This window comes from Micromys minutus (assembly GCF_963924665.1).
Source record: "Micromys minutus genome assembly, chromosome: 4".
In the NCBI taxonomy this organism is placed as follows: domain Eukaryota; kingdom Metazoa; phylum Chordata; class Mammalia; order Rodentia; family Muridae; genus Micromys; species Micromys minutus.
The window spans coordinates 34,889,113-34,911,495 of NC_137973.1; the positions used below are offsets into that span (position 1 = coordinate 34,889,113).

The window sequence follows — 22,383 nt, forward strand, 5'->3', positions numbered from 1 at the left end:
ATAATGAACAACCTAAGCAGACCCATAATAACGATTGAGACTGAAGACATGATGAAACTTCCCCATAAAGAAAAGCTGAGACGAGATGAACTCAATGCCTAATTCCAGCTAACACCAATGCTCCTCAAACTGCCACACAGAGCAGGAAAGGGACAGTACTCCACGCAGCCACTATAACCCCAACAACACTGGGTGAAGACAACAGAAAAGAACAGCAATGATTTATAGGTTCATATCCTAAGTAAATTTCTTGCTAATCAACAAATATAACTGCCTAAGTAAACTTCTGAACAGAAACCACACAAAAACCCTCATCAGTGTAGAAAGGACCTTTGACAAAGTTCAGTCTCCTCAAGACAAAAGCCATGAAGACACTAAGAATAGAAGAAATATATCTCAACATAATGAAGGTGATATACAAGGCTACTAAACTAGATGCAGGAAAACAGGAGCATTTCCTCTGGAATCTGGAGAGATACAGGTGCCAACTTCAATATTTACTACTCAAAGTCATAAGCAATGTGCCAGGAAAAAGAAATAACAGGGACACAAATAAGAAAGGAAAAAGTCATATGACCCTGTTTACATACAACAAGACCCTAAATTTAAGATTCTGAAGACTTTACCAATATTTATAACTGACAAATATTTTTACGCAGGTAGCAGGATACAAAATAAACACACAAAATGTAATGGCTTTTCTACATAACAATAATAAATTAATTTAAAAATTGGGAAATTCTCATCTATAATACCTCAGAAATAATCCAGAATAATCCCGAACAAGAAGGTTAAAGACATCTACAATCTAAGCTTTAAGATAACTCGGGGAGGGGAGGCTGAAAAAGACATCAGAAGGTAGGAAGACCCCACTTGGTCATAGACTGGCAGAACTGATATCATGAAATGCATACATTCTCTAATGGTATCTACATACTCAACATATTCCCTTTAAAAACCCTAAGTACATTCTATACAGAACTAGAAAACCAAATCCTAAAGTTTATACGAAAGCACTAAAATCCCTGAGTAGCTAAAGTGTTCTTAAGACAGAAAGAGAAAGGCCGGAGATAATAAAAATCCGACCTCAAGCTCCACTACAAAGACTGAGTAACAAAAAGCACAGTACTGGTGCAAAAGCAAACACACAGACCAAAGAAACTGAGGACCCAGAAGCAAATCACAAGCTACAGTTACCTAATTTTGACAAAGGTGTCTAAAGTATAAACTGGGGGAAGGATAACCTCTTTAACAAAAATAAAATTAGATACCTATCTCTCATTCTGTACAAAAATCACTTCAAAATGGATCAAAGATCTTAACATAGACATGAAAGTATAAAATCGCCAGAGGCAAACATAAATGAAGCACTTCAGGAGGTGGACAATGACTCCAATAGCGTAGAAAATAATCCCAAGAATTGACAAATAAGAGTACAAAGGCTTCTTCAGAGCAAAAGAAAGTCAGCAGAATGAACAGATAACCTACAGAATGAGGGGAAAAATCCTTTCTAACTATATATCAGACAGGAAATTAATGGCTAAAATATATAAAGGACTACAAAAATTACACACCAAAGGGGGGGAGGGAATCAACCAGTCCATAAATTTGCTAATAATGAAGTCAATTTTCAAAAGCTCTCTGAAGAATCACAAATGCTCAGTAAATACTTGAAAACATATTCAGAGTCCTTAGTAAGTAAAGAAATGTAAACTGAATCTACTTTAAGATTATATCTTACCCCTGATAGAATGACAATCATATGGGAGTTGTGGGGATAAAGGAAAGAACAAGCTAGCAATAATGGTATGTGGAGAACTTTCGTGCACTATCAGAATGTAAAATTGTGCAGATATTATGAAAATCAACACACAGGTTTCTCAAAAAGCTAAAGAAAAAAAAACAGGACTTGGGATATTAAAGTGTATGTTAGATATTAAAAAACAAAAACTAGACAAAGGGCACTGCTGGGCAAACAGGGCCAGCCGGACCCTGACGCTTACTGGCCAGCTAGTACAGCAGTCACTGAGCCTCAAGCCAGTGAGAGATCATCTCACAATAAGATAAATGGTTCCTGAAAAATGATGTCTTAGGTTAACATGTACATACTTGCATCTCATCCCAAACACATACACATTTTTTTAGAGCTAAAAAAACAGAAATACCATATGACCCAGTTGTGTGTATACCTGAATGACTCAAAGATACTTGCATATCCATGTATGGTAAGGTATTATACACAAAACTAAGCAATGGGACCAGCCTAAAGATGAACTGACAAATAAAATTCGGCACACATACACAATGAAATGGTTTTTAGACATAAAGATAAATGAAACAAAGTGATAAATGTGGGTAATGAATGAAACTGGAAATCATCATACTAAATTAAGCAAAATCCAGAGGAAAAATTCTCTCTTGATATGTAGAACCTACATTTAAAATTATATTTGTATGCACCTATATGTATGTGTGAAGATCTTCAAACTAGAAAGTGGATGGGAGAAGAGAGGGAGCTCTTAAGGGAGGAGGAAAGGGTCAATACAACAGATGTGATGTGGAGACAGAAGTGGGACTAATTGGGGGATCACCCAAAGCAGCACAGGTGACATTCCTGAGGCCACTGAGAGAGTGGGAAGAATAAGAAAATATGATACAAATATGTGTAGATGCTATAACAAAACCTATATGTTATATGCTATCTTAAATGATTAATTTTTTTAACTTTTTAAAAGACTTTAAATGCTAAGACAGGAGTCCAGTTTTAGGGCAGTAATACTCTAGACTATGGCCTAACCAAGATAGCATATACATAAAGCCTCAAGTCCTGCCCACATTGTTTGTGTAAGTTCAGAGGCAGACCAAGAGTCACTAGGCTGATGCTTTCCCTGGGTGTTGGGCATGATGCAAATGTACACCTTTCTGTTTTCAAAAACTCAGAACAGGGGTTGAGTGTTGTGGTGCATGCCTTTAACCCCAGCACTCAAGAGTCAGAGGCAGGCAGATCTCTCAATTCACGGTCAGCCTTGTCTAGAGAGAAGTTTCAGAACAGCCAGAGGTACATAAATCTTGTCTCAAAAAAACAACACACACACACACACACACACACACACACACATGCACGCGCACATACACACACACCACACACACAGTCAGAATGGGTCTAGAAGCATTGCTCAGAAGTTAGGAATATTTGTTGCTCTTACACAGCAGCCCACAACCATCTTAACTCCAGTCCCAGGAAACTCAATGTTCTTGTCTGATCTCCTTGGACACCAGAGAATGCATGTGGTATACATACTATATACAGAAAAAAACTCATAAAAATTAAATTACATTAAAATTTTTAAAAAGGAAGAAAAAAGAGAAAAGGAGAGCAAAAAAAAAAAAAAAAAAAAAAGGAATGTACAAGAGGCATTCTAAATAAGGGAAGTGTATAAACAGTCCATCCCAACAGACTGTAAGATAAGACAAAGCTCTTTGAGCTGAAGTAGAACAACATCAGATTAAACCTTAAATTTTCAAAAAAATAAAATAAAAATGAAGGCAACGGGCAAGAAGGATGGCTTCAGAGCCTCTGTGGGTTCCCAGCACCCACATCAAGTGGCTCCCACTCCTGTTCCAGCTCCAGAAGATCCAGGTCCATGGAAGCTTTTCTTACTCACATACCAGAATTAAAGATAAAAATAAATCTTTTTAAAAATTAAAAAAATATATATATATTAAGGCTGGCAAAATGGCTCAGTGGATAAAGATTTTTTTTCACCAAGCCTGGCCACCTCAGTTTGATTCCTGAAACTGACATGGTGGGAGAAAATTAATTCCTACAAGCTGGCCTCTGGCCATATTATTATTCACGCATATAATATTCATGCAGATGCACGCATACATGTTAATGAGCACATGTACACACAGACACAAATATTTTTTAAATGCAAAAAAACCTTATATGAAAGGTTCCAGATATGATAAACATTTGGAGACAGATCACTGCTGTGTCTTAGTGTCACTGAAACACTGAGGTAAGAGCTGTGTAAGTGGGCTGCCCACAGCAGCTGCTTTATAAAGGTAATAAGGTGAATAAAAACAGTAATAATGAACTGAAGTTCCAAATTGTACTGTATCAAGTCAAAGGCAGAAGGGAAGAGACAAAAAGGACTCAGCAAAGGAAAATGCCAACCTAGTTAGGCAGCTGGCTATCAAACAGGGAGAAAAGACTTGCAAACTATCAATACAATCTAAGCTGTATTCTTTTTCACACCTGTAGAAAAAGAAATGCTCTCAACCTTGCCTAAGGTATCTAGGTGTAAGGAGACCAACAGTTATATTTTCAGGTGATCTGTAAATGCAAACATTACTTAGAGAAAATATAAATAGAAAAATTTCAACCAGCATAAATAATTTAAATGAAAGTGAAAATTTGGCATTGTTCAAATTTTTATATGACTTGCATAAAGTAATACAAAGAAAGTATTTAATGCATTTCTAAGTTTAAAAAATCAGTGTTTTTGAATAAAATTGATGACAAAAAATTATTTTAAGGTTTTATGCTCAACCTTGAAGCTGGACATTATAATGAGGACGGTACATCAGAACTGTGTGTTCCTTTATCCTTAGCATGGCACTCTAGAACAGACTGCCTTGATCTCCGGGTGTGCCTCTTTCTAGCTTGCCTTAGAAGAACAGTAAGTAGGGCACAAGAAGAGGAGGGGAGGTTAAATACTTTTAATGCACTGCAACACTAAACAGAACTAGAGGCAAGTATAACAACTGGAATAAAATTCAGGTAGAGGACTTGTCTCAAAGGAAAGGATACAGCTTAAAAATAAGCAAAGGCATTGATTTTCTTCTAAACATACAAAGAGAAAAATACGTCTAGAAAGCATACTGGGAGCAGGTAATCAGAAATTTCTATGAACAAAAAAGTCCAATTTTAGTTAACTAAATTGGAACATAAATAACCAAATAATAGTTTACCTTTTCAGGTTCACCATTGCCCAGGGAATCCCAGTAGGTGTGTTAAAGGCAGGAAGGAGCTTCTCAGCCAACTGCACTGCTTTAGTCTTGAATATCTGAGACAAAAGAACAAGTAATCAAAGATTACAGGTAAGTATCACTTACTGCCACCTCTTGCCATATGCATTCCACAATGTACAAGTTATAACAAGTGGTTACATGTCATCCTTACTGCAGAGTGTACAGTAACTAGAGTGAATATCTGAGTGCATGTGAAAGAAGGTTTCCCAGCGTATCTTCAGTGGACATATAGTTACAAAGAAAGAACATAGTTCTGGTCATCATCTATTTTTACCTGCCTCCCCCCCAAAAAAAAATCTAAGAGAAGGCTGGGAAAATGGATTAACACCTAAAGCAGTTGCCATGAAACAATCAAGACTGGCATTCAAGCTGCCAAAAACCCACATAAATTCTTAAGTCCCGAAACCGAAGTTGAAGATGAAATCCCCAAGCAAGCTACCTAACAAGACTAACCGCATCAGCAAGCTCTGGCTTTGACTGGGAGAACAATCCAGGATAACTGCCAACATAACCCTCAGGCCTCCACACATACTTGCACACATGTGCACCCCCTAACCCACACACACAAACAAACAAGAAAATTCAGGGTTCCACATGTACTTACACACACTTGTGCACACACACACACACACACACACACAATACAAAAAGAAAACCAAAATCTAGGAGACAACAACTGGGCTACAGAATCTTCATCAACATGCAAGTTTATTTCAAATACTTAACAACAAAAAGCTGTTAATACAGTCTGAACAGATGCCCTTGAGTTGCTGTAAATGTTTCTGTGTGATTTTGGGTCCCTCTGCCTCCCAGAGATGTGTGTTTCTGGTTACATAATATTAAAAAAACAAAATCCTGTTTAAAAAAATTGAAGACAATACTGGGGATCTCAAAAACTTGAAGAAATCTAAAAAAAGAAATGTATATAACATAATATGGTCTTTACCTCTGCTTTAAAACTGCAACACTGGTACAATGTTAAATGTAAATGTGATTTCTTTATTTCTATTAATATATGCCATTTGTTTTGCTGAATTTGTTGCAAATAGTTTACTACTTCTCTTCTTTATTTCATTAATTAAAATTGAAACTTATGTTAACTGTTTTGTTTTGATATTAAATCAGCATTGTTTTCTGGATATAAACCCAACGTATGCTTAAGACATTTTTTTTCCATATTCTTCCTGGTTGAGCTTTACTAATTTTTTCAGTATTTTTACTTATATATTCATAGAGTTTACAAATCTGTAATGTTCTTTTGGCTAGCAGTGCCACCATGGCCTCAGAAGAGTGGGAACTTGTGAGTCAGTCACTAACACAAGCAAAACAAGTTCCTGAGTTTCTGAAAGAGAAGAGCCAAGTTGCCCATCAGCATATGAAAGGATCAATGATATGTGATATATGTATATATACACACACACAACATATATATGACCAAAATTATGTCATCTGCAGGGAAATGGAACTAGATCATCTCCATATTAAGCTAAATAAACCACACTCAGAAAGACAAATCTAGCCTGTTTTCACTCACATGTGGAATCAATGCTCAAAACCATAAGATGAGGACTATCTGGAAAAGGACAGGGACTACTATTGGGAAGGTAAGCAGAAGACCACTGGGAATGGGGACAGAAACATAGTGGGGTACTTGTTAGTATGATCAAAGTATATTATACACGTGTACATGATAAAAGCGCTTATTTTGTACAATTTAATAGATAATTATTAAAAATGAAGAACAAAAGGAGGTGAAAAAAGGAGGAGAGGGAACAAGGAAGAGAAAGAAGGAAAAAGAAGAAAAAAGAGAAGAGGGAAGAGAAAGGAGAAAGAGAAGGAGGAGGAAGAAAGAAGAAAAGAAGAGAGAGGAAGAAAAGGAGGGGGAAGAGGAAGAGGAAAAGAAGAGCAGCAACAAGAAGCAAGGACACATGCTCCACCATGCTTACAGCAGCCTTATTTATAATAGACAGAAGCTGGAAAGAACCCAGATGTCCTTCACAGAGGAATGGATACAGAAAATGTGGTACATTTATACAATGGAGTACTACTCAGCTATCAAAAATGACTTAATGAAATTCTTAGGCAAATGGATGAAACTAAAAAATACCCTGAGTGAGAGAACCCAGTCACAAATGAACACACGTGGTATGCACTCACTGATAAGTAGATATTAGCTCAAAACTCAGAATACCCAAGATACAATTTACAGACTACATGACGCTCAAAAAGAAGAAAGATTCGGTCCTTCTTATAAGGGGGAACAAAATACAGGAAGAAATACGGAAACGGGTAAAGCAGACTGAAGAAAAGGTCACCCAGAGACTGCCCCACCTGGGGATCCATCCCAAATACAGTCACCAAACCCAGATACTATTGCAGATGCCAAAAAATGCATGCTGACAGATATAGCTGTCTCCTGAGAGGCTCTGCCAGAGCCTGACAAATACAGAGGTGAATGTTCACAGCCAACCAATGGACTGAACATGGGGTCCCTAATTGGCCTAATGAAGGAGCTAGAAAAAGGACTGAAAGAGCTGAAGAGGTTTGCAACCCCATAGGAAGAACAACAGTATCAACCAACCAGACACCCCCCACCCCCGAGCTCCCAGGGACTAAACCACCAAACAAAGAGTACACATGGTGGGACCCATGGCTCCTGTGGCATATGTAGCAAAGGATGGCATTGCCGGGCATCAATGGAGGAGAGGCCCATAGTGCTGTGAAGGTTTGATGCCCCAGTGTAGGGGAATGCCAGGGCAAGGAGGCAGGAGGGAGTGGATGGGTGGGGGAGCACCCTCATATAGGCACAGGGAGGGGGGATGGAATAGGGGGATTCCGGAGGGGAAACCAGGAAAGGGGATAACATCTGAAGTGTAAGTAAAGAAAATATCCAATAAAAGAAGAAAGGAGGGGGGGAAAAGCAAGCCAGTCCAAGAGAATGGTCCTGAGTAAGCGTCTGGCCAGCCTGCTCCACCTAGAGAAATACTTCTGTGAGGGCCAACTAAAAGGAGCCTGAGGAGCTAGCACCATTCCCTATCATTTATAGCCAAGGGGGTAGAAAGCCAAGCCAATTAGAAAATAAATGGCTTCTGGACTACTAACTTCAAAAAGACTGCAGTAGACTGAATTTTCTTGCCTTTCATATCTGATAAGAGTAATTAGTAAAACCATTTACCTTGGAATTAGCTTTAAATGTTTTATTTTCCCTTCAAATACTATCTAAGATGTTATTCATGCTTTTTTGTTATTAATGGGGCAATTCTGACATTTTTCAGAGAACTTGCCCATTTTACCTAAAATCTTTATTTGAAAAAAAAAATGTTGGGTACATTCCACTATTATGTTTTTAATGTCTTGTGTGTGGAGCAGAGAGGTCTCTACAAACATCAGGGTCAGAGTAACAATCCTCATGAGGCAAGAAGAAAATCCCAATCAACACAGTCAGTTAGCTGAGGTTAGTTCACACTTCTGGAGTCAGACCTCGTGCAGTTTACTGTAGACATATTTCAGTACAGTACAACTGGAAAAGGGTTTCCTGGTGTAATATAATCCCTCATGCACAAGGAGGCATAATTACATAGAAACTCTTCTTAAAATACAAGTCGCTTCTTCCATAAAGATGGGGTCTGGAGTTGGCTGTATATGCTATCTTAAGGCCTAGGGAAGGACTTGGTGTAGTCTTGGTCATACAAAGAGCTATTAGCCACCTCTGGTGCTGGTTGTGGGAGCTTGGGGAAGCACCTACCTAGCCACAGAGATAGTGCAAAGGTCATCTAAACTATTAGTCAACTATGGTCCTCCCTGTGTGGTCTGGCCTTACAGACAGCACAGATCACCAGGCTACTGAAAAACAGGTTCCCTTGAAAGGGAAATGTTTAGCATTCCTGGTTTCTCCAATGCTCTCTGTGAACCCAAAGACTTGCGCTCCCAACAGTGTCTATGGTCTCTGCAATGAACGCCTAGCCATGGAGACAGCACCTGTCCCTGGTCTCAGTAAGCTATCTTCTATTACTTCCTTCTAAATAGTTAGCTTAAAAGCTTTATTCAATTTTGTGCATACTTTCCAAGAACTAACTTTATGACATCTTCAATTTCCCCTGCAATTCTTTATTTGATGTGTATATTACATGAAGTCATTATTTTCAGAGCCTCAAGCCTGGGACTCTACGCAGTCCAGCCTCCTAAAGAACTGGGATTATAGTGAGCCACCACATATGAACAGCTATTTTAACTCTTTTATAATTGATTGAAATTTGCTTTGTTGTCCAGCATATGCATATCGTACGTATATACTTGAAAAAACTGCATTCTGTAATTGTTGAATGAGTGTTTTATAAACATCAATTCACTTAACACAGCCGTTACCTATTGCCTGTCTGTCCTATCAATTTGCAAAAAATTTTAAAGAGTTTAACAGTCCTTGTGGAATTGCCTTTTTACTTCAAGAATTCACAAGAAGTCTTTTAATTCTATTTCTGTTTTATTCATTTGAAACTCTATTATTAGGTACCCAAAATAGAGTAAGTTATTGCTTTAATATTGGGATTGTGTGTTCCTGATGTATCTTCATCCTTTATCATGAAGCAGCCTTCATCTCCGTTAGTCATTTTTACTGTGAAGTCTATTTCATTATTTCAGAGCTGATATACATTACAGTTAAACATTGTAATGAAATATTGTAAGTTGGGTTTTTTTTTTTTTGCTTTAAATAAATACATCATTTTAAAGATATTAGATAAAAAATAATCTCCATGGTATCAATAATTTAAATCATAGTTTTCCATGGTGTCATTCTGTCCCTTCAGTACTTTCAAACTTGTTTTAATCCCTGGTTTCCAGCTGTGTGACTATGATATGACTAAGTGTGCTTAGTCATGATGCCCTAGTTAGATTTTTCTGTCAACATGACACAGCCAGGGTCATTTGGGAAGTGGGAACATTGAGAAAATGTCTCCATCTTACTAGCCTAGAAGGAAGACTGCTGTGAATGCCTTTATTAATGACTAATGTGAGAGGCCCAGCCTACTGTGGGCGGCTCTGAGGTGTACAAGAAAACAGGCTGAGCAAGCCATGAGGGCAAACCAGTATCAAGCACTCCTTCATGGCCTCTGCTTCAGTTTCTGCCTCCAGGTTCCTGCCTTGACTCTACAACAGACTGCAACTATAAGGTGAAAGAAATCTTTTCCTCCCAAGTTGTTTTTGATCCTGGTGTGTCATCACAGCAATATAAATCCTAACTACGACACATGCTAAGGAAGCATGTCAATTTCAGGTCTGCCATCCAATATAGAAAAAAATGTTTTTCAACTATCTTTACCCAAAGTATACATATTTCAGACTTTTTAACATTATCCCAAACTTTTGAAGCACTTATCGGGTTTTTTTCTGATTTTATTATCTTTTTTCATGCTAAATAATATATTGCTCTATCTCCAAGACTAGTGATGCTACTTTCAATGACAGCTGTAAACTGTAAAAAACATTTTTTTTGATACCATATTCCTCTTTTCTAGACTTTTAATGCTCTTTTTCATGGAGTTACTTTTTACTAAAATTTTCATCTATGCAGTAACTTCAAGAATATTTCCCATATCATTGAGCCTAGCTATGAAAGAGTCTATAAAACATGTATTGACTAATCTGAGTAAGCCCAATTCATGTGGAAGCAATGTATTCCCTTGTTTCCTCATACATTAGTAATTCTGAACTGAAACCTCGGTGTAAACTGTCTTGAGACTTTTATTGTCATATCCTGAGAGATGCTGGTTTTACGTTTTCTGACGCGCATAACTAAACTCAAAATCCACTGACCTCTCCTTAGAGCAGAGAGCAGCTAGAACAGGCATGCTCAAGATCAGAGCAATTTCTAGGAAGCTTGATGTTTGTTCAATACATGACTACTTTTAGGACTTAGCCAACCAAGTAGACTTGTGTAGAGCATCTGGGGCTTTTCCTACAGAGCACTCTCTTCACAAATTTTACCCCTAAATTTTTACCTGTTACAAAAAGCTATAAAATCTGTCTTTTCAAACAAATCAGTAATCACAAGCATAATCAACTATAAATATTACCACTGGAACTTCCAAGCATACATGACAAGACTGTGTACAAATGCATATATGACCTAACACACTGAAGAGGAAAATAATGAATATACGTAAAGATATTTATGTTGGTGTACTACTTAGTTTTAAAGACATTTATGTCTGTGTACTACTTAGTTTTGTCAACAAAAGCCAAGGTCATTTTGGAAAAGGGAACCTCAGTTGAGAAAATGCCTTCATACAACTGTCTTGTGGGAAAGTCTGTGGGACATTTTCTTGATTAATGATTGGTGTGGAAGAGCCTCACCCATGCAGGACCGTGTAACCCCTGGGCAAGTAGGCCTGAGGTATATAAAAAGCTAGCTGGGCAACCTAGAAGAACAAGACAGTGCTCCTCCACAGCCTTAAGCTCCTGCTCTGACTTCCCCTCTGAATGTCTAGAAGCAGTAAAGTGAGTAAACCCTCTCCTCTCCTCTCCTTTTTGGGGAGTACCTTTTGCTCATGGTACTTATCATAGCAACAGAAGGCAAACTATGTCAGTTTGCAAAGTTTAGTGGAATATTTTACCCAATTACTGGAACATTTGTAGACAACAAAAAAGTCAAAATTTCAATAGAAATTGCAGCAATTTCTGAAGCAGATCACATTTCCCAAAATAACTTGATATTTAAACCAGAAAACATTAATATTTAACATTTCTTTTTCTTTATTCATGACTTTACTTAACAGTATTTTAGGTTTAAAAGCTATTCATTTGTCCAAGAAAATACTCCTAAATTGACTCAGTATATTTATGTTTCAGTAAAGACAGATTTTATTGCTAGTATTTCTTTTGCTTTTATTATCTATGAGTGTGTACTAAACTCCATCTAACTATTTCTCTATTTTTATCTGACAGGTTCCAGGTACCATTTCCCATATAAGCTATGCTTTCTTAGCAAGGAAGGCACTTTGATACTACTTTAAAAAATGAAGAGAGATAATCTTAAGATTATGCCATATATCTGTATCAAGTAAACAGAATAAATAATCAAAATTCTTAATTTATGAATATTTAATAGAAAAGGCCTTTTTTGAAAAAAATAACACATTACATTTATGATACTAACAAATCAGCAGGAAGAAGTAACAATTTGTTAGGACAGCATGTAACCCTCATATGTCTCCCTATACCAGAAATTGGGATACCTCCAAAACATTTCTTCTTCTAGTTACACCTCTACTACAACAAAAGCACTTTGTCACATTATAAATTATAGTTAATTTACGCTCATATGAAAGAAGCCTACTTCCTTCTGATTCACCACCAGATAATGCCAAGTTCAAATTATTTTCTATGATGCATTATTTTCAGCATATCACAGATGTAGATTCAATGTTGGAACCACAGAAATGGGTCTGGTGAGGACTTTCAAATCAAAATGATCACATATATTAATGCAAGTCTACTGAATAAGAAAGACAGGTAAGAAATGCATGTCCTTACTCCTGAGTGGACTTATCTTAAGAATTTGTGTTTTTATTTTAAACTAAGTAAAACTCTTCACTGCCCTCACAAACTTCTGGTTAATGTTAACAAGTTGATTGTATTAAGACATACCTAGAAAATGACAGACATACATAGCTGTGAAGTGGTTCCAGAGACATGGTGAAAGTCCTGGTCTAGGAAGTGAACTTCATATCATATGCTGGAGTACTTGTGGTGAAGGATAGAAGGTCATCCTAGGAGGAGGAACTAGGTCACGGGGCACGTGCACTTGGGTGCCCTACTTTAACCTGGCTTAGTCCTACATACCTTTCCTGGCTTCTTTTTCTACAGTTATGTGCTCCCCGCTAAGATGGTCTAAAACCTCCAAACGAATTAACAAAAGAGAACCTTCTGAGTTCTGCCTCTCCACAGGGCAGCATCTGTGTCCTCAAGCACTACACAGGCACTTGCCTACAACCGAATTGGTCCAACTCTCAAGCCAACTTTTATACATGAGGAAACTTAAAGTACACAAGGTAAAAGCTTCATAAATACCACTGGGGGTGGGGGGTGTGCAAGGTAAGAAATCAAAACTCCGATCCAACCCGCTTGTGCTCCCTTCACTTGTTACTTGTTTCTGCTTCTTTAAACTTTGATGCTTACAATCATACACAAGTAGAAATATATAGTAGCAACACATATTTCCTTAACTACTTGGTTATACCCATGACATCAGCAACCAAAATTTCAATGTTTTGCTTAAACTTTTCTTCAGAGAGTCTAATATGTAAGAGTTAAGGCTGAAGCTTCCCTCTCCTAAATTTTCTCAAATTAATTGTGGCTCTCATTACTGCTATGAAAATTAATCAACTACATCAAACACTCAAACATAAACAGTATTTCAGATAAATAACAACCTCTAAGTTGGATAAAAAAATTAAACTCAAAGTCTTAAAACATTCCTATGTTTTTCCTCTCATTGGCACTTCCATCAGATTACCCGGTAGGCACTTTCCTGCTTACTGACTACCTCTGTGAGTGGTGTGGTTCTGGGTAATAGAAGAAAGGGTAAGCAAACTATAGAGAGGAAGCCAGTAAGCAGTGATCCTCCATGGTCTCTGCTTCACAGTTCTACCTTAAGTTTCTGCCCTGACTTCTCTGTAAGTATCCTATGAACTATAAACTGAAACAAGCCCTTTCCTCCTCAGCTTGCTTTTGGTCATGTTTATCACAGCAACAGAAAGCTAACTAGAGGAGCAAGAACACCACAGTTTGTGATACTGTAACAAGGCATCTATGTTACCATGCCTTTGTCCAAACCCACAGAATGTACCACACTGTTTGAGTCATATTGTAAGCTGTTTACTACATAAAGATTTGACAGTGTAAATTCATATTAGCTGTAAAAAATAAATCACCATGATGGAAGATAGCAATAAGAGAAGAGGCTGGGGCCAAGGACACACACACGGGATATGAGAATCTCTACAACTTCCTCTCAACTTTGTTTTAAAGTACTCTGAAACTAATCTTTTTAAAAAAGGTTATTTTAAAAAATGGGCTAGAAAAAATGGAATATATAGTCCAAGAGAGCCAATGAAATAACGAAGGGGGGGGAAGCAAGGGCAGAATAAAACATGTTTTTAAAACAGTAATTTAAAAGTTTCTCAAAGTGGTTAAAGATATCTGAGACTCAACAAACATCAAGTGAGATAAAGAAGTCCTACCCTACTCTCAAGAGAAAAGTTTAAACCACTCATTTTCTTCATACAAAACAAAACATAAACAAAAAAATCTTAATGGTAGCCAAAGAAAAAAACACTGCACACAGAAGGATAAAAACTAAAGCAGATTTCCCAGCATATCCATCCTTCATAAGATGATTTAGTGCTATCTTCAAAGTGCTAATACAGTGGTTCTCAATCTTCCTAAGCTGCAACCCTTTAATATAGCTCCTCATGTTGTAGTAGCACCCTCCCCCAGCCATAAGATTATTTTAATTACTAATTCATAACTGTGACTCTGCTACTGTTTTATGGACTATAGTAATATGAATATCTGATATGCACTTGTCTAATGTCTAATGGTCATTTGGGATTATGACCCACAGGTTGAGAATCACAGAGCTAAAAGGAACTCTGTCAAATTACATTTTATGCCCAGAGAAAGCCGTTTAAAAATAAGAACAAAATAAAGACTGAGACTAACAAAAACAGAAAGAATTCACGAGCAGCAGATCAGCTTTCAAAATGCTATCAAAGCTCATACCCAAAGGGATAAAATACAGAACCTATAAACAAAAGTGAAGACTAGCAAAAATCACTGCAGTTAAGATCAATAAAAAGCACCTTCCCCTTACACTGAATAGCTCTACAATGTAGTTGACATCAGAAGTAAAAATTCTAACAACATATTACAGATTTTAACATAAAACTGAAGCAAAACAAAACATAAAACAAAAAATGTGAGAGACTAGCATCACCAGATTCTCACATACAGTGAAGTTAGGTCTGGTGACTGATAATGAGCAGAATAAATTAAACATTTTTATATAAAAGAACAAAAAACCACTATTTTCAAAAAACCACCACCAACAGAATCTCTTTAGCTTTGCTAGACAACAGCACATGCCTACAGTTATTCAGAAAGTACAGTACAATTATTCAGAAAGTGAAGGCAAAAGATGGAAACTTTAGTGACCTCAGCAACTTTGTGAGACGTGTCTGAAAATATGTAAAGGGGCAAGTGTATGAATCTGGAGAGACAGCTCCACAGTCAAGAGTACTTGTTCCTAGCAGAGGACCTGGGTTCCATTCCCATCACCCACATGATGATTTACAATCCTGTTAATCCTGGTTCCAGAAAATCTAAAACCATCTCTGACCTCCTTGGTAACAGGCATGCAGGTACATGATCCACATACATGCATACATGCAGACAAAACACATAAAATAAATAAATTTAAAGGGGTGGGAGGGCTAGTGTAAAGCTCATAACTAAACTGTTTGTCTCATACAATGTGCCATGGATACAGTCTAATACATTAAACAACTTACACACAAAACAAATAATAAGTTAATTATAAAGATTAAAATAACATAAATATATTTTTAAAGTAGCCATATTTCTAAATTATTTTAAAAATAGGTTTTAAAAAAGAAATTAAAATCCAGATGAGACAAACAGGAAATCCTAATAGCTGTATAAAAACGGGATTAAGGGGCTGCGGAGATGGAGCATATTGTTCTTCCAGAGACTCCTGTTCAGTTTTCATGCTGGCCTATGACTCCAGGGAATCCAACACGGACACACACACAGACACACTTTAAGTCTAAAACAACAAGGCACTAAAGATGTCTATTTCCCTGTGTCTGGAAGTTCCCATGAAAGAAAGTTGATGCTTCTGGCTAATATGTCTCTTCATCTTTATTGGGTCAAATGCTAAGGAAGAATATAGCTAGGCAAGCTATGCTGCAAAGACATAGGGGCTCATCTTGGCTGGACACAAAAGCATAAATGAAAGGATGGTCATATAGAAACCCCCCTGAAGCAGTATAAGAAGGCTGGCCCTAGGCTACAGAATCTTGACTACTGTGATCAATAAGCTAAGTATCACAAAAGCTAAGTCACTGCTTTGGCAAAGACCTCCCTTTCCTAGCTATTAACCCTCTCAAAAAATAAACGTAAGTCCATGATCCAGTTCCCCACTGACATCCAGATGTATCTTTGGAGCTGCGGGTGCCCTCCCCACATCCATCCACTCCATGTTTCCCAGTCTGTCTTCATGCCTTCAGAGAAAGACTGGCATGGAAGACAAGATTCAGCCTCTTCCTCTCGGACTACCTTATATGTTCATAATGTCCTCTTCCTACAGTCTTCTTAGCTTCCTTACTCTTTTTCTGACAAAAGTTTGAGCAGAAAGAATAGAAAATTCTGTGTTCTTTCTTCTTTTTGCTTCTGCCAGGCCTTCACCCCAAGGTCCATGAGTCCAGCAGAAGGAGAAGAAGGAACTCTTTCTATAGAATGTAAGTAGGGGTGGGTAAAGTGAAAATTTCTGGTTTCTTTGGAGACTTGGATTATGATATTCTGCTGGGGCATATAGGCGAAAGGGTGTTTTGCTAAAGCAGACACGTGAAAGAATGTTTTGCTGAAGCAGACACATGTGAAAAGACGCATGTGTTTAGAAAGAACATAAATATGAACCCATAGACAGTGGGAGCTCAAGCACTGGTTTGCCTTGCCCCACCTCACTATTCTTTGCTGATGACATGCCATGTATTGGTTCTCCTGAGCTTTGCCTGTGGTGACTTCATAGACAGAAACTCGCCAAAGAACTTCTAAGGTTCCTGTGGCTTCTTGCCACTAGCTACAGACTCAGGTGAGCCTCATAGTTTCTCATAGGATTGAACTACCCCTGCTGATTTGTGTATGGTATTTACTGAGTGGACTGAACTGCAGCTGCTGAGTCGTGTTGGTGTTTGCTAGTGGACTGGACTGAGAACAAAAAAGATTAGAATTGCCCCAAGGAGCTATCTCTATAAACAGGTCTACTTCCCCATATCCTATTAACTTTTTGTTCCCACTGCCTCTGCAGGGTGATGGGCTAGAGGGGAGGTTGAACCCTTATTAAAGTAGACTGTGAAAAATAAATGCCTACAGGTGGCAGCTAGGTCCAGTCTCAACTGTGGCCTCACTTATTGCCCTAACATTTCCCAATCTTTCTTCCTGCCCTGTCCTTCACCTTGAAAGAGCCTGGGAACAGTTCCAAAGGAGAAGGACAGAGTAGAAAAAACAGTGATTTAAATTTTATTAAGTAAAGCTTACAAAAGTCTATTTTAGTCACAGCTTTCATTTCACACCATGACTTTGCCGCAGAGCTTCAGAAGTAGTCTGGCATGGCCACTGTGGGTGTATGGGCCTCTTGCTCTGCCCTTCTAGCTTTCCTCCTTGACTGCCAGAGGGACTATTATTCAGTGTTTTCTCTCTGGGCCCTGGAGCAAAACTGGGTTCTTCATCTTGCAAAGAGGTTTTTACTCAGAACTAGAAAAGGAGGGAGTTTATAGCTCACACTCTTAGTTCCCCTAAAGTCCCCAGAATTTTTCAGTCTGTAATTTTTGTTGCTCAATCCTATCTTCTGATACAGCCTACATCCAACTAGGAAGTCTGGGCTTTTCTCCTTCCCAGGTCAAGAGGTGGCCTTCTTCAGAAAGTTTTTGGGAACTAGATTTTCCTCCCCAGGAGGATGAGGAATGCCCACTCTTGGACCTCACCTTTCTTTTTGATCCTTCCTCCTCATGGCAGTGTCTAAAGAAACGTCCTTAAGCTACTCTACTCACTAACTGTCAGTTTCCCAGTGATGAAATGAGACTAATACCTGGGCATGTCTGATGGGGCATCACTGTATAAGACATAGAGTCACGCACTGCTCTGTGCAAAGACAAAACACACTTTATTTTTCAACCATGTTATAGCTACCAAATAATTTGAATATACTGTTATAAAATATGACAGGAGGGGGAATCAAAGCTTAAATTACCTCATACAGAAATTCTACCTTTTATGAAAAAAAAAAAAAATCAAGTTTACAAAACCTTACCAGAAAAAAAAAAAGAGAGTGCCAATTCATTTTAAGAAGTCAGCATTACTTATGCAAAACATACAAACTGGCAGACAGAAAGTATTAAATAGCAAGGGCTGCAGAGCCGGCTCAGAGGGTAAAACACTTGCACAAGTGTGAGGTTGGAATGTGCATACTCAGAACACACTGAGAAAACAGGGTAGGCATGACAGCCTGTCTATAATACCAATGTGTACACAGGATTCCCCGGGCAAGCTGGCTAACTAGACTAGTCAAATCTACAACTTCTGGTCTCATGTGAGAGCAAGCAAAACAACGCTCAACTTCAGGCATCCATATGTACACAAAGAATAAAAATGTTTGCCACTAGGGTGATTACCTAACTCTAATCCCCAGGAACCACAGGGTATAAGGAAAGAACAGACCTCCTCCAAGCTGTCCTTTAACCTCTACACATGAATACACATGCACACTCCATCAATCAATCAATCAATCAATCAATCAATCAAAAAACTAAATGTGGTTTGAAAATTAAAAAGCACAATCATCTTACTAAATGCCAAAATAATCTGATATCAAAACATCCACTTATGGTGGGAAAGTCCAGCAAATAGGAGCATGAGAGAATATCTTCAAGAGGATAAAGGGTATCTACCAAAATAATAATAATAATAACAGAAATAATAAAAATATATCTAACATTATGCTAATAGTGTAAAACTAAATGTTTTCCCCCTAAGATTAAGAGCCAGGCAAGAATGCCTACTCTGACAATTTCTATTAAACTTTATAAAAGATATTTTAGGACTGCATTAAGGCAAAAAAAAAATATTCTTCTCTACAGAGAAAAATAAGACAACTCTTTGTACTAGTAATATTGTTCTTCAGAAATAACATCCCTAAGAATCTATTCTATTTAGGGCTACCAGAATTGGTGAAGCCAAAAAAATCTAGAACAGACTCCCAGCACATGTCCTATGACCTCCATTCACATAAAGTTAAATTTAATAAATTTAATGTGTAAGAAATAAAAAATGTTTTATAAGAAATATCAATAGATAAAACCCCTTTTTAAAAAACTAAGTAGAAAAAAACTAAACAGAAGCTGGAGAGATGGCTCAGTGGTTAAGAGCACTGGCTCCTCTTACAGAAGACATGTATTCAATTCCCAGCACCCACATGGTAGCTCACAACTGTCTTTTGCCCAAATCCAGGTTACCCAACACCCTCTTCTGGCCTCCACAAGCACCAGGCAGGTACATGAAGTATAGAAAACCATACAGATATAATGCTCCTACACATAAGTATTTTGTTTCAAAAACCTAAATAAAATTCTAAAATGAAAACAAAATGTTCATAAATCAAAGGAGCCAAAACTATTCATCTGTCAATTCTCTAAGCTTATAAAACCCAACCAAAACTTTAATTTTGTAAAACCCAGTGAGTTCTAAAATTTATACTAAAAGAAAATCTTTAGTTCAGTAGTAGTCAAATTACAAAACCGTTTCCTTTCACACCATTCTCAACTCTTGTAATTAAACAAATGAACAGTGCACTGCTTGACTCTACTCACTTCCTCTCCTGACAGGTAATATGCAGCCAGCAGTCCTCCAATAAAGCGAATGTTAACTTCAAACACTGACACTTCCGAATTCTGTGGAGACAAAGTAAAAATTCACACATACATGTAATAGTTACAGTTTTCAAAGTTTTGATCTTTTTTTGTAGTTCACTTGTTTCTGACAGACAGAGTGTGTTTCACTTTAATATTCTACACTTTCATTTCTCATGCCACAAATCCTGACTTCTATTTGTTAGTTCATGAAGTTCCTCTATTGAACTGCCAAAATCAATGGGCCATTTGGTGTACCCAACCCTGTGAAATTATTCCAGTATCCACTACCACTGACTATTGATTCCTTGTAAAGACCTCCACTTCCTGAATAGTAAATCTCAATCAAAACCAGAAAATCTCCTCTAATGATTGTTATGTTTATTTTAATTATTATAGTATAAACTATTTCTATCTCTTCTCATAATTTTTTTAGTACTTTTCTAGTACCTAATAACCTAATGATTATTAAAGGAAATGCCAAAAGCAGTAAAATTATGGTTAATAAACTAATACTACTGAAAATCCACTATGTCAGAAACCAATATTGATATTCACAGCACATATACATCAAAATGAAAAATGGGTATTTAAAATTTTAAGAAGTAAATACAGAAGTAGAAGAAAATGTGACAACATGCAAACTTAAGAAAACAATGTGTAAGAATAAAATCAAAACTTTTATAATAAATCAACTATGAATTTGAAATTTCTAGAAAATTCAAATTATCTACAAGAAAAATCATAAACAAAACTAAAAGGCAAACAAACTGAAGCAAATTTATCACAAATATATATGTAATACACAAATTGTTTTGTATAATTTCAAGCTGACAATCCCCACTCTTATTTTATCACACTGCAGCATGAATATATACATAAATAAAAAGGTTTTATAATAAATACCAATAGACAAAACCCTTTAAAAAGAACAAAACAGAGGCTAAAGAGTTAGTTAGTGGTTAAGAACACTGACTCTCTTCCAAAGGACCTGGGTTCAATTTCCAGCACCCAAATGTCAGTTTACAACTGTCTAGAAGTCCAGGCCCAGAGGATCTGATACCTGGGGAATAGACAGAACATTCTAAATAGAGAGTCTAAATGCTTATATTTAGGCTTAGACATTAGGACATTTCTAGGACTGGGGAGTGGCTCAGCAGGTAAAGCATCTTCCATGAAAGTATGTGGACTGGAGTCCCAATCTCTAGCACCTCCATAAATGCCAAACAAGTATGGCAGTCCTCCACATAATCCCAGCAATGAGGTAGAGATGGGAGAGAGGGTATTCCCAGAGAATGCTCGCTAGCTCAACGAGCCAAACAGGTAACTGTGGGTTCAAATGAGAGACCTTGAGTCAATATAGAAGGGAGAGAGCAATCAGCATGCAAGGAAGACTTTACTAACACTAAGCATTGGCTCAACATCTCCACATGCAGCACTACTGGAGACATCCAACTACCCAGATGGTCATACCGGCTGCAACATTGTGAGTGAGGTCACAGGGGTCCTGGAGATTTGTGGACATGAGGTACACTCCCTCCTACACATCAGAAATCAGGCTGCCTACATTGCAGTCACATGTACACAGCTTTATTGGGCTACTTCTCAAAAATGTCACATTAATAAGAAATTCTTCAATAGTTAAGAATAATAATAGGTGCACTCTATTATTCTATCACTACTATTACAAATGTTATAAACTAAGTATTATAATGTAAGGCAGTTTATTAGTTTGTTAGACTTCAGTTCATTTGCTTCTCCCCTAGTCATTATATCCTTAACTAAGACACTACCTTAAATAATTACAAGAAATATGAATACAGTGAGAAAAAATGAGTACTTAAATAAAAGTAACAGAACAAATGATAATCCCAAAAGAAGAATGAGGACTGAGCACAGGCTCAACAAACTGCTGAGACTATGCTGACAGCACAACTGTTAAGTTCACCCAGGAGGTCTGCATTCACCACATGCAGCTGGTAACTAATGGATATGTATTCCTCAGCTTTCTGGAATCCGCAAAGTCCAGGATCTACAGCACTAGCAGATTCTGTGACTGCCAAGCACCATTCAACTGATTCAGTGATACTTATGTGACCTCTCATGTATGAGGAAAAGTAGTTCACTGAGAACTATATTATAAGGAACTAATTATATCCATAATAGCTCTGTCTTGATGAACTATTCGCAATGACCCTTTCTAGTTCCAACACTTGAGTGATTAGTATAAATTTAGGAGGACATAAACATCCAGATCAGAGCATTAAACTGCCCTTTTACGGTTAACTTAAGAGATTAGATACATTGCCAAAGTACACATACCACACTGAAATCGAGGTTCTCTTCAATCCATCTTTGCCCGTCCATGAATTCATCATGAAGCCCCATGATATAAAGGGTATCCAAAGCATCCACTATGGTGGCACCCATCTGTGAGCTTCCTATATTTGGAAGGAAGAAAGAAGAAATAGCTGTTGTTAAAAATATTCCCCTCAGGGACTGCAACCCCACAGCAAGAACAACAATATCAACTAACTGAATACCTCAGAGCTCCCAGGGACTAAACCAACCAAAGAATGGGTGGACCCATGGTTCCCAGCACACAGGTAGCAGAGGGTTGCCCTATCAGGTATCAGTGGAAAGG

General features: G+C 37.5%; 1 protein-coding gene across 1 annotated transcript in view; it reads right to left on the reverse strand.

The window, feature by feature from the left end:
• Nucleotides 1-22,383, reverse strand: part of MAN1A2 (mannosidase alpha class 1A member 2) — a 150,737-nt gene that overhangs the window by 84,347 nt on the left and 44,007 nt on the right. The window contains exons 4-6 of the mRNA XM_080915464.1: nucleotides 22,062-22,180; nucleotides 19,701-19,781; nucleotides 4,978-5,072 (exon numbers count right to left, since the gene is read on the reverse strand). Coding sequence (XP_080771590.1) covers nucleotides 4,978-5,072; nucleotides 19,701-19,781; nucleotides 22,062-22,180 — 295 coding nt within the window. The remainder of the gene's footprint in view (nucleotides 1-4,977; nucleotides 5,073-19,700; nucleotides 19,782-22,061; nucleotides 22,181-22,383) is intronic.